The sequence below is a fragment of the Bos indicus x Bos taurus genome, chromosome 2 (assembly GCF_003369695.1).
Source record: "Bos indicus x Bos taurus breed Angus x Brahman F1 hybrid chromosome 2, Bos_hybrid_MaternalHap_v2.0, whole genome shotgun sequence".
Lineage (NCBI taxonomy): Eukaryota > Metazoa > Chordata > Mammalia > Artiodactyla > Bovidae > Bos > Bos indicus x Bos taurus.
Window position 1 is genome coordinate 21,782,394 of NC_040077.1, and position 12,649 is coordinate 21,795,042.

The 12,649-nt window shown below is 37.7% G+C and overlaps 1 protein-coding gene across 4 annotated transcripts in view; it reads left to right on the forward strand.

Moving 5' to 3' along the window:
• The window catches only part of CHN1 (chimerin 1), a 202,448-nt gene that overhangs the window by 113,815 nt on the left and 75,984 nt on the right, over window positions 1-12,649 (forward strand). For 2 of the 4 annotated variants that reach the window (XM_027557164.1, XM_027557171.1), the window contains exon 7: window positions 4,710-4,998. The exons of 1 other annotated variant lie outside the window; for it this stretch is intronic. In XM_027557164.1, the coding sequence (XP_027412965.1) occupies window positions 4,710-4,998 (289 nt within the window). Of the gene's footprint in view, window positions 1-4,709; window positions 4,999-7,033; window positions 7,058-12,649 lie in introns of those variants that run through there. One more of the 4 variants, XM_027557188.1, reaches the window with a different exon arrangement.

The following is a 12,649-nucleotide window of genomic DNA, read 5'->3' on the forward strand; positions in this document are numbered from 1 at the left end:
TGCTTTCCAATCTGTCTGGTGTTCCTCAGTTCAAAATCTCCTTGATTTGCTATCCAGAGAACAGAGCTCAAGTCTTCCACCTGTGTGGGGAAGGGGACAAGATTGGGGAATGTGAGGGCATATCTGGTTCTTAAACAGATCTTCTGCAATAATTCTTCCATATCAGTTCCACCTTCCAGAGCTGCCTGGTGCCACCTTTGAAGGTTTAGTTAGATATACTGGTCTGCTCCTTTCCTCAAGATGATTTATTTTGCCAAGGGAATATCATCGTTGAGTTCACGTATCTTAATATTTTGTCCCATTTTGCCATCCAGAATTGTACAGCAAGATAGGAAAAAAGTAGTATCCTAACAAAAGTTTTAGATGGAGAAAATATTTTGAAACTGTGTATAGCTATGTTCTCTCTCCCTCAGCCTTTCTTAGTTAATTTAAATTCATTTTTAGTATTCAAGTGAACGCCTCCTCATATTCTTGTCTCTCTTTTAACCTTCTTCCAAGAGTATGTTTATGATTAGAAGAATTTATGAGATATTTTACTACTAGCTTCTTTGACTCTAATAAAAATATACAAATATGTATTTATGATAAATAAAATTGTTTTTGTATGTTGGTTTCTGGAAATAGTTCTAACATTTAATTGTTAACTTAGATAAATGTGTTGTATATGTTTTGTTTTCTGTTTGTTAACAGGAAACATCTGTTAGCTTAGAGCTTTCCTTTGAAGAGATACTTCCCAATACTTTGGGCTCAAATCACAACTAATTCTTTATTTCAGAAAAAAGTAAAGTAAGACCCCAAAGGTCATTCTTTGTATCTGTTTTCATCATTTTGTACCTCTAGACTGAGTTTTTCTTTTGTAAGTGCAGTTTACTTGCTAAAAAATAGAAAGGATGGTATTAAGGGTTCTGTTCACTTTTTAAAGTTCTTAGAATTATGTATTTTGAAATTCATCTGAATGTAAATGGGCACAGCATTAAAACAGTTTTTCAAAACATGAAAACCAAAACCTGAAGTCACTGGATAAAAAGGCATTCTTTCTAGAAAGTCATAATTATGTATAGCAGTAGCAGTACAGAACAGATTATTCTGGTCTTTCTTTTCTGTTAGCTGCAGTGCCACTTTGGAGAAAACAAATTTTCATCTTGTTGAACTCTATCTAGGTGAGAGTTGGACCTATACAGTTTTGAACACGTTCATCAAAAAATGAACAGCTATTTAAAAATAAGGGCAGAAGCAGAGGGTGAATATATGAAAAGATGAAAAGAATATTTTCCTATAAACATTAAGGGAAAATGGTTTAGCATTAACAGGTTTTACAAATTAATACTCTGCTTTCAAGAGTTCAGTGTGTGTGTGTGTGTGTGTGTGTGTGTGTGTGTTAGTCTCTGTCATGTCTGACTCTTTGTGACCCCATGGATCAGGGCCTGCCAGGTGCCTCTGTCCATGAGATTCTCCAGGCAAGAATACTGGAGTGGGTTGCCATTCCCTTCTCCAGGGGATCTTCCCAACCCAGGGATCAAACCCAGGTCTCCTGCATTGCAGGCAGATTCTTTTCTGTCTGAGCCACCAGAGTTATCGCTGGGTCCATTTAAAACATCCTGCTTTCAATACAAGTATATATACTGACCTCTTTTCTCTGAAATTGGAAACCTAACTCCCAAGGCCCTGTGGAAGGACTCTTCCAGCTTCTCTCCTCCCCTCTTTGTGCTCTGTTTATAGTTCCACTCAGTTAACCACATAGTATAAACCTGGGGCATCCTGAGTGAAAAAAACTCACAAGGAACTCCTCTTTGCCTTTCATTGGCTGTAAAGTCAACCAGTGCAGATGTTCCTACACAACCAGTTTTACTTCAGTACCTATTATTGAATAACTTTTGTTTTACTTTATTGTTTGATAATCATTCTGTTATTCTCTGCAGAAGTCTAAGCTAGCAAAGGAGACGGGAGACTGCAGTTGAACCTACTATCTACAGTTGACCCTTGAACAGTGTCGTGAATAGGGATGCCTACTCTCTGCTCAGTGAAAATCCACATATCACTTACAGTTGGCCCTCTCTATCTGTGATATCCACTATCAGATCTGCAGATTCAGCCAGCCTCAGATAATGTAGTGCTTGCTGTAGGATTTACTGTTGAAAAAACCCAAGTCATCAGTGCAGTTCAAACCTGTGTTGTTCAAGGGTTAACTGTATGTAACTTTATCTTAAATATTCTTATGTAATCCTCACAGTCAAGTAATGTTACTTTGTATAGAGTAATGTTATTCCTGTATCTTGGTGCAGAATCTGAAGAATGATTTTCCCAAAATCTCCTCACTGAGTGGCAGATCCCAGGATATAAACTTAATTTGTCTGATGCAAAAGCCTGAAGTTTTTTGTTAAACACAAAGGAACCAGGACTTGCCTTCCCCTGTCCAAACCCTCTTTCAAGACTGCAAAGGTCTTTTGTACTGGGACATAAACAATAACTCAGATCTTATGTGGGTTTGAGTGTATATGTTAGATCTTGTTAAACATTGAGTTTCTTGGTTTTCATAATGTGAGGGGGATACTGGACTGACTTGGTTTCATGTATCACTGTATAGAAATGTAACTTTTCTGTATATGAATAAGGTCATATATATTATTATAATCATTTTTTAGAAAACCACCTAAAGATAAACTTGTAAAATTCAGCATTTCGTCTTGTCTTTGTGTTGGAAGTTGGGAATCATGCACACAATCTCTTAAAGTCACTAAGTTGAGAACAAACTTACTTAGACTTTTTTGCCCAATAACATAGAAGTAGCCAGGAAACCCCTCCTTGAATGGCTTGGAAAGAGCTTCATTGTAAAAGGTCAAGAAGTCTAACCTTAGATTTCCACTTTTTCAGTTAACCATCCCACCCCTGTGAGGCCAGTTCAGCCATCTTCCCTTCTGCCCTCTGCTCCCATACTTAGCAGATTTCAGAAGACAGTTGAGTGACAAACACCTGCCACCGTTGCTTAGATGGTCTTTAAGTGCCATGCACATTGTGAAACTGCTTATTTGTAAAATCTTAAGCCCCTGTGGAATAAAATGGTCTAATCCCTTACTGAACTGCCTTGAATGCAAGTGAAATATAAAAGAGCTTAATGTTAAACAATACTGTGTTTATTGCTGTATGAACCTTACAAAAATTATAAAGTGGCTTTCTATGTTTATTTTGCAGTAACAATGAATATTAGTGAAGAGGAAATAATAAAAGCAGTGCATTTAACTCAAAAAAGTGTATATTTAACTTTGGTATAGAAATTTTACCTTCCAACTTTTTAGACATACATCATAAGGGAAATTTACTTGGGAGAAATATCTCTTTAACGTTAGAGGAAAATGAGAATGGGAAGTGGAATTATATGGATCATTCACTTGAATATAAACTAAAATTTAATTGCTTTTAAAGAACCAAAAGCTAGATCAGTTTTATTTTAGAAGAAGGACCAGCATGTATAGAATATTGGGTTCTATATTAAATAACTATTAAAGTCTAATTTGAATGACAGAATCAGAGATACCTCAGGCCATTATTTAAAAAAAAAAAATGATTCATTTTGTAGGGCACATTTAAACTGAAATCTTAAGAAAATTCTCACTTCTGTCTTCTTGAAATGTAACCTATACCAGAATAGTATTGTTGCATAAGTTTGCAGTTCTATTTAAACACTTAAACAGCTATTAATTTAGTGTTTAGTTCATCTCTGTTCTGTGTATTTTTAACAGTGAAATTAAATATATCCTTTCTGATTTGTTTGGTTTTAAATTAGGCTCACCCAGGGCTATCTTCCAGAGACTGTGAGATGGCCCTTAGTGCCTTTTGGCATCAGCTTTTATTAAAGTCAGTGCATGTTCTTGTCTTTGTCATCTTGGAAGGACATTAGGCTAGTTGTGCCAACTTGGATCCATTTCTGAGGTTTACCGCAGGAAGCAAAATACTGAAATTATCATAAACCATTCTTCTTCAGTTTTTTTTTAAATGCCAGTGAAATGTGACTCTGAAGTAAAAATAGAATTTCTCGAGTCCAGTAGTTTATGACTTATATGCCCTGTATGTATTCCAAGCATCTCTTGCCCAGACTCAGCATGCAGACAGAAGGATGACTATGTAAAAGAGAAGAGCGTGTCCTTAACCCACGGCTCAAAATAGCATAAGTGTGTTTCTGTGCCATCTTGCTCTACCTATGACTCAGGTTCTGGAATCAGCTCTTCTTTAAATGATTGCTGGCATCACACCTAGGTGAGCCCTTAGTGGTGCTTTCCCACTAAAAGACATGAATGCTGGGATCCGAAGTATATTGAATACTTTTACTGATCAACTTGGAAAGAACATGCTAATACAGAAATATCATATATAGTTGACCAGTTGATTATTGACTGTGTTCTAATAGTATATGAGGTTTATTTTCCACTGTTTTTCCTAGAGTCATAATGAAGTTGCTTAAAAAGATAAATAAGAACAAAGTTTACCTTCTAGGGTAGGCCTGCTTTGGTCTAATTATCCCTCATTGTTGCAAATTCATTCTTTGTGTTCAAAAGTTTAACTTTCCATATTCCAGACGATTCATAGAGATTAGCCACAGTTTATTTAAACAAACAAAGAAGACACACACAAAGCAATAGTTTTAAATTTTTTTTTCGGAAAGGATTCACTTGCTTACTTTTCTTAAAAACATCTTTCCCATTTCATTGAGGCAGATTTGGAAGTCAAACCAGAAACTTCAGGCTCTACTACGATGGAAAGCACTTTGTTGGGGAGAAGCGCTTTGAGTCCATCCACGATCTGGTGACTGATGGATTGATTACTCTCTATATTGAAACCAAGGCAGCAGAATACATTGCCAAGATGACGATAAACCCAATTTATGAGCACATAGGATACACAACCTTAAACAGAGAGCCAGCATACCAAAAACATATGCCAGTCCTGAAAGAGACACTTGATGAGAAAGATTCTACAGGCCAGGATGGGGTGTCAGAGAAAAGGGTAAGCTACCATGAAACCACACTTTATCTTCTTCTGTTTGGGGTCCTTATAAGAAAACCATTATTGCCAGAAGAGATTGACTTCTCCATGGTGCTTTGGAAAGGGTGTGCCTTTTCCTTAATGTGTAGTTTCTGTGATGCTGAGTTTTGCATATATCTGATTCTTACTCAGTTAAAATATGGCAGGTGTGTTTTTGTACTCCTGATTATTTCTTGTTTTATCAGTTTTACAGTTTTAAAAATTTGTTGGAAAAATGGCCAACAAATTTTATAGTAAAAAAGTTTGAGTCTTAATCAGAAGCATAACTTGTACTAGCTATATTACATAAAAAAATTAAGGGGGTTACATTATCTATCAGTTTGTTTTCTTTAAAAGTAATTTACTTTATAATTAGTTTTCTTCTTTAGAACATTGATAGATAACATGTATTTTTAAATATACATGGTTAAATTCAGTTTTTCAATAACTGTTACACTATTTTGAGAATCAGTCTTGAGTAACAGGAGAATTTACCTCTTTATGGACTTAGAAAGTAAATCAGGAAGATATACTTTTCTATCATTATGAAAGACAGTTTAAGGTTTTCATTTGTCTTAATTGTAATATATTTAAGGTTAACATCAGAACCTTTAATTCCTTGGCATTAAAATAATTTTACCTTGAAAATTGTCCCTAGTCTCCCTTTAATCCCCCAAGAAAAAGAATGAGAATTTCCTCATATTTAATATTGTGTGGGATTTAGTTGGGAAAGTTTTATGTTTTCTAATTGTAATTGTTTTAATGAATTCTTATATTTTTGAGTATCTTAAGTTGCCATATTAAATAAATGTATTGTATAGTGATTTGAGCTTGATTCTGTCACCAAATAGATTTGTGCGTAAATTCTAAAATTTTACCAGTTGCGTGAACTTCAGCAAGTTACTTAAATTCTCTGTGCTTTAATGTTCTTTATTTGTAAAATTGTAATAATATTCAGCTTTGGAGGATTGACTGAGATAGTATGTATAAAATAATCAGACACTTTGTGTTGTAACACAAAGTAAGCACTCAACGTGAGTTTGAGGGGAATGTTACTATGACAGTCATATTACCTCAAGGCAGGATTCTAAAATATTGAACGCTTTCCATTATCTTGGAGTATTTAGGTACAGAATGGAAATTTCAAATGTGCATTGTCCAACCTAAATCTTAATTTCTGGCAGATCTTAGAGTGGCATTTTGTGGCTACAGAGAAACCAACATATTAAATTATAGACTATAGCAAATGGTTTTCATATACTTAAATTTGTTGGGAACTACAGATCTTTTTTGGAAGTAACCAGAATTTAGAATCCTAAGTGCATGCTGCATTTAATATTGTTCTTTGCACTCGAGTTCCCATTTTCTCATTTTTATTTTTCATTCATGGCATTTTTTTAGTAATGCTTGTATTTAAATATCTAGCACTGATATTATGTTATGAAGATGTGTCTAGAATATTCTAAGTTAACATCTGTAAAATATTTTTTTAAATGTCTGTAAGTCTTTCAAATTGGGTCAGCCTAATGATAAACTTTGTTGATGTGTTCTGTATACATTTTTCTACATTAAGGGACTCAAGTTAAAGACACTTAGTTATTTAACATTAACATAGGGCTAGTCATTTAACCTCATAGTGCCTTGGTTGCCCCTCCTACACAGTGAAAATAATATTCACAGAGGCAAGAGACTGAGGTATAGCTAGCGCCTGAAAGAAGCTTTTAGTTCTAAGAGCCATGATGCCCTCTATATTCTGGCAATATTACCTTTATCATTACCTGGATTTTTGTGCTGAAGGCCAGTGGCATAGAGTGAAATAGCTGGCCCTGGAAAGTGTTTCTCTTCAGCAAACCTTGATTAAGAATCATCTCTTAAAAACTACTCTTTGTTTTAAGCTGCATGCATCTTAAATCTAGTTGTCTTAAAATCTACTCACTCAAAACTAGATTTATTTTATTTACAGGTGTCATCCAACAGGGCAGGGATGATGACCTGTTCAACAGCTTGAAACATTGATTCCCTGTCACAGTGGATGACATTTGTAAGTAAAGATAATCATGTTTAAATGGTTTAAAATACCTACTGACACAAGTGCACTTTGATAAATATTTTACTGGGTCCTGAATAGCTAAATCCCCTTATCCATCACTCCTTTTTCTCAGAGGTGGAAGATGTTGGCTTTGCAGGAGCTAGTATACTGTTATGGAAAGGATACGAGCATTGGAATTAAGAGCTAGGTTCTGCTACAGGCATTGTCACTGGGGCAAGCTTTTTTCACCTCTCTTGAGACTGTGTTTCCCCCTTTAAATAAGAGGGCTCTGGACTAGATGACATCCACAGTCTGGTTTATATAGTCTGTGATCCTTCTGGAGGCACAGGCTTTGTATGAGAACACAGCACAGGAAAGAGCACTAAAGTGAAGTCTAGAAAGGTGAAATCTGTTTCCAGTGTATCTACTAACTGTATGACCTTGAGACAAATCCCTAACCTGTCTGAACTTCATTTTTTCAATATATAAGACAAGGGTTTTTCTACAAAACAGTAGTTTACAGGATTTTAATAAATACTGCAGAAAGGGTTCTGTGCTCAAATAGGTTTGATAAAAATGAAGTTTTTTAAAAAAAATAAGCTTAATCATTTCTTTTCTTTAGACTGTACAGCTTTGCTAATCCCTAATGTGCATTGTGACACTCAAGAATTCTCCCAAACTTATCTGAGTCACCTTACCCCTATTCAGAACATTTTGGAGAATAATGTTTCATGAAACCCACTTTGGGAAGTTTTGAGCCAGATGATCTCTTAAGGTCTTTCTTTGTTCTAGAATTGAAGGATGAGAATTCTACATGTGTTTTTTTCAGTCCTTAAGGTATTTAAGTTGAGTGTCTGAGCTTTTGTGGAAGGTTGACAGGATGGATTTTTTTTTTAACATGTATTATTATTTGTTATTTTGGCTGTGATCGGCCTTCATTGCCGCACACAAGTTTTCTCCAGTTGCAGTGAGTGAGCAGGGACCACTCTGTGTGGTGCAGCACGCACTTCTCATTGTGTTGGCTTCTCTTACTGCAGAGCACAGGCTCTAGGCACGTGGGCTTCAGTAGTTGCAGTGCATGGGTTCAGTAGTTGTAGCACACAGGCTCGGTTGCTCTGTGGCATGTGAGATCTTCCTGGGCCAGGGATTGAACCAGTGTCCTTTGCATTGCAAGGCAGATTCTTAACCCCTAGGCCAACAGGGAAGCCCTGGCAGGATGGCTTTATGGCCATAACATTTTTTTTCTCTAAAAGGTTGTTTTGTTTATTTATTTTTAATTATTATTAACAATATTAATAATTAATATTTATTATAATTGGAGGCTAATTACTTTACAATATTCTGGTGGTGGTTTTTGCCATACATTGACATGAATCAGCCATGGGTGTACATGTGTCCCCCATCCCAAACCCCCCTCCCCCTCCCTCCCCATCCCATCCTTCTGGTCTGTCCCCGTGCACTGGCTTTGAGTGCCCTGTTTCATGCATCAAACTTGGACTGGTCATCTTTCACATATGGTAGTGTACATGTTTCAGTGCTATTCTCTCAAATCATCCCACCCTCGCCTTCCCTCACAGAGAACAGTTTCTTCTTCCAAGTAGTGAATATAGTGCACTTGCTTCAACAGGTCCTGGACTATGGCAGAACACAGTGGTTTTGTGATGATTCTGCACTTACTAGTAATGTGGCTTTACATTCTCCAAAACCATGCTTTTGAAAATGTCTCCTGTAACTGTTAATAATGCATGTTGTCAAATAAAATACATAGTTTGCATTTCAAAAACCGTACAGTCAGTCAGAACTCTTGACTGTAGCCAGAACCTCTTTCCTTTTGGATTAATCCTCTAAGCTCAAAACCTGTCTCATATATAAGGATAGCCTGTGATGGCAAGAGGGGGCAAAATCAGCTTGTTGGTTTTATGGAAGTTCACCAAGCTAAATAACCTATGTGTGTCTGTGTGTATATACATGTTTCCCTTCCCTAGAATTTTGGAATGAGTGCAATTCTTGATATGTTTATATATATAAACATATATGTAAAATATGGTATATATGGTATGTATATATGGTGTGTATATAATTTAAGGAATTTCCTGTACATTAAATTTTTTTTTTCAAAGACTTCTTTGGGGATCCCTAGACTGCATACGTATTACAGAGCTTTGTTGAAATGAAAGCCCTACCAAAAATGCTATAACTGCTGGAATTCTTTAGTTAGCTTCGTAAAGTGACAGGAGTTTTTATCCCCTGGGAAAGCAGACGGAGCATGGACTGTCTGGTTTGCTAATTGTCTTAGTCTCCCACAAAGCCACTCTTCCCAGTGTTTTTACTTTGCTTAAAAATACATAGAGCACATTTTCTGTTTCTGTATCATCTCAATGTAGAATCATAAGAAACCCAAACTTAAATTTAATCATTATAAAAGTAACAATATCAGAGAAGTGGGCAGCATGAAACAGTCTGAAGAAAACCATTTGATTACTGGATTTTGTGTTTTCTTGGCCTCTGGGGCCTCTTTTTCTTCCTTGCTCCTCCCCACGCTATGCTCCTCTTGTTCTCCTTTACTCTGCCTTTATCCTCGTCCATCCCTCTTCCCCTTGTCAGGTGTCTCGTGTGGTTGGTTCAAGGTTAGGATCAGTTGTTCAGGGAGAACAGACCCTTAGAGAACTGCCGCATGGGCCCAGCGTCACTTATTTGTATTAAAAAATCAATTGAGTAATTTATGAGGAGACTATAACTTCCATACAGAACTTCTCATAGTGGGTTTGTCCTCTTCTCAATGACCTTCTTAAGAAACCAAGTACAGTTTTTAAAAGAAAGAGCCTGCGTGATCAGGTGTATGCTAAGTCACTCAGTCGTGTCCGACTCTTTGCCACCCTAGGGACTGTAGCCCACCAGTCTCCTCTGTCCATGGGATTCTCCAGGCAAAATACTGAAGTGGGTTGCCATTTCCTCCTGGGGAAAAATGGCATTTCCTCCATCTTCCCAACCCAGGGATCAAACCTGCTTCTCTTACGTCTCTTGCATGGGCAGGCGGATTCTTTACCACTAGTGCCACTTGGAAGCTGGCATGGTCAGTGTATATATATACAGATATGTGTGTTCTTAGCAAGCCCTTAATCTCCCTAGATCTCAGTCTGCTGTAGCCTTTAATACTCATAACCACCAGTGCAATGGAATCCATAGACCTTTTTTTTTTTTAAAGACTACAGTAGGTCTATGGATTCCATTGCACTGGTGGTTATGAGTATTAATGAGATTTTGTAAAGTGGCCTTCCTTGTACGTGACACGTTATTGCCCTCTAGGCTCAGAGTGATCACCAACCAGATGCCGATTCATGGTCTCAGTACTGTTCCCCCATCTTCACTAGAAACAGCATGTGTAGGATACTCTTCAAGATCTGTCTTTTCAGTGCTTCATCGGCCCTCTGAGTTCACAAGATAACATCCAAAGGCTCCTACTCGCTTCATCACAAAGTGGAGTCTCTTAATAAGACTGTCATTTTAGTTGTAATGTTTTTCAGGTCATGTGTTTTTAGGGAAATACGGGCTACAAAGGAATTGTTGGTATGTAGTAGTGATTGCAAAATACTGTAAACTTGTTGAAGTTAAATTCTATCACTGTGGACTCTTTGCTTTCTTATCTGTAATAAGGACTAATCTGTAACAATGACAGAGAGTTCTTATGTGCAGGGAGAAAGATCTTCTCTGCTCTGCTGGAGTCTTGAACCTGAGCCAGGAGCACTGAGCCAGCCCTCTTCTGATCACCAGCTGTCTCCCTTGCCATTCCTCTATGACCTGGGCTGGGTCCCATGGCAGGTGTTAGTCACAGTCAAATTGACGGGAAAGTAGGGTATCCCCTGCTCTCAGAATCTTTAGAATGTCTCTGTGCAGCAGGGAACGCCATTCTTCATTCCACAGATATACCATCTGATATATGATATATATATAAAATATATATTTTCTAGACAATTTTAGAAAAATTGTCTTTGTGACATGAAGTAGCTTGTGAAGGGCGGTGGATGGAGACACATCTTTAGGGATATGCTCAAAGAAGCCGACATGGCAGAGGGCATCTCCCCAAACTCACAGTACCAGTCATGTGTCAGGACAAGCTAGACCCCACCAGAAAATCTCATGCTTGAAATAATTGATGAAAATTCAAATGTGACCCAGGAAATTGTTTGTGTGAATCTCATCTGTCCTTCAATAATATCACCCACAGAAAGGATTAGTAATTGAAAGCCATTAGGGAAAACCAGATGGAAAGAGGAAGATGGAAGATAAACATCAGTTCCTCAGCTCCAAAGAACCAGGCCAACAGAAGACCAAATTATAATTTTCCAAGCCAGCTGAAGTTTTGGAAGATTTCTGTGTCTGGGCCAATTAAATAAATAAAATAACTCTTAAATCACTGGTTTGAGGGTTTGAAAAGGAAGCTACTAGAAATTCTTTCACAATTGCTATTTTAGAGCCTTTAGAATTTTGGTGAGGAAATAATCATTGGTGGCAAGATCCCCATTCATTAGCTTCATGGAACAGAAATCAACTCTGCTGATCTCGTTGGTCACAGCATTTGGGGTCCCAAGCAAGTAGAGGCTGTCATGGGATAATCTGGCCTTCCCATGTTGCTGTCTAACTAACTTTGTGGACCCATTCTGAAAGAGTCAGCTCACTAGTAAATACTTATATCATACCTTATGTTCAATGATTTGGATCTGTAATTTTCATCTTCTGCTTTTTGCTCCATATTTTCCCCTTCTATTTGAAGTCATCCTCTCTCCCCCTACTTCCCTGGTGGCTCAGGTGATAAAAGTGTCTGTCTACAATGTGGGAGACGTGGGTTTGATCCCTGGGTCGGGAAAATCCCCTGGAGAAGGAAATGGCAGCCCACTCCAGTTCTCTTGCCTGGAAAATTCCATGGATGGAGGAGTCTCGTAGGCTACAGTCCATAGGATCGCAAAGAGTCAGACACGACTGAGCGACTTCACTTTCACTTTCTCTCCCCCTAATATTTAGACTCTTGGAGACTGGTAAGTCATAGCTATGGCTTGAGCCTTTTTGTGAGTTATGAAAACTTAATGTTTTTTATATGGCCTCCTAAGTTAGTCCTTAACTCTTCTTGGTTTCCTTAAAGTTACCTTTGTTGCTCAGTCGTTTCCAACTCTGCGACCCCATGGACTGACTGTATCACGCCAGACTACCCTGTCCTTCATTATCTCCTGGAGTTTGCTCAAATTCATGTCCATTGGATCAGTGATGCCATCCAACCATCTCATCCTCTATCATCCCCTTTTTCTCCAATCTTTCCCAGCGTCAGGGTCATTTCCAGTGAGTCAGCTCTTTGCATCAGGTGGCTAAAGTATTGGAGCTTCAGCTTCAGCATCAGTCTTTCCAATGAATATTCAGGGTTGATTTCCTTTAGGATTGACTGGTTTGATCTCCGTGCAGTCCACGGGACTCAAGAATCTTCTCCAACACCACAGTTCAAAAGCATCAATTCTTCGGTACTCAGCCTTCTTTATGGTCCAGCTCCCACATCCATACATGACTACTGAAAAATCATAGCTTTGACTAGACAGAACTTTGTTGGCAGAGTGATGT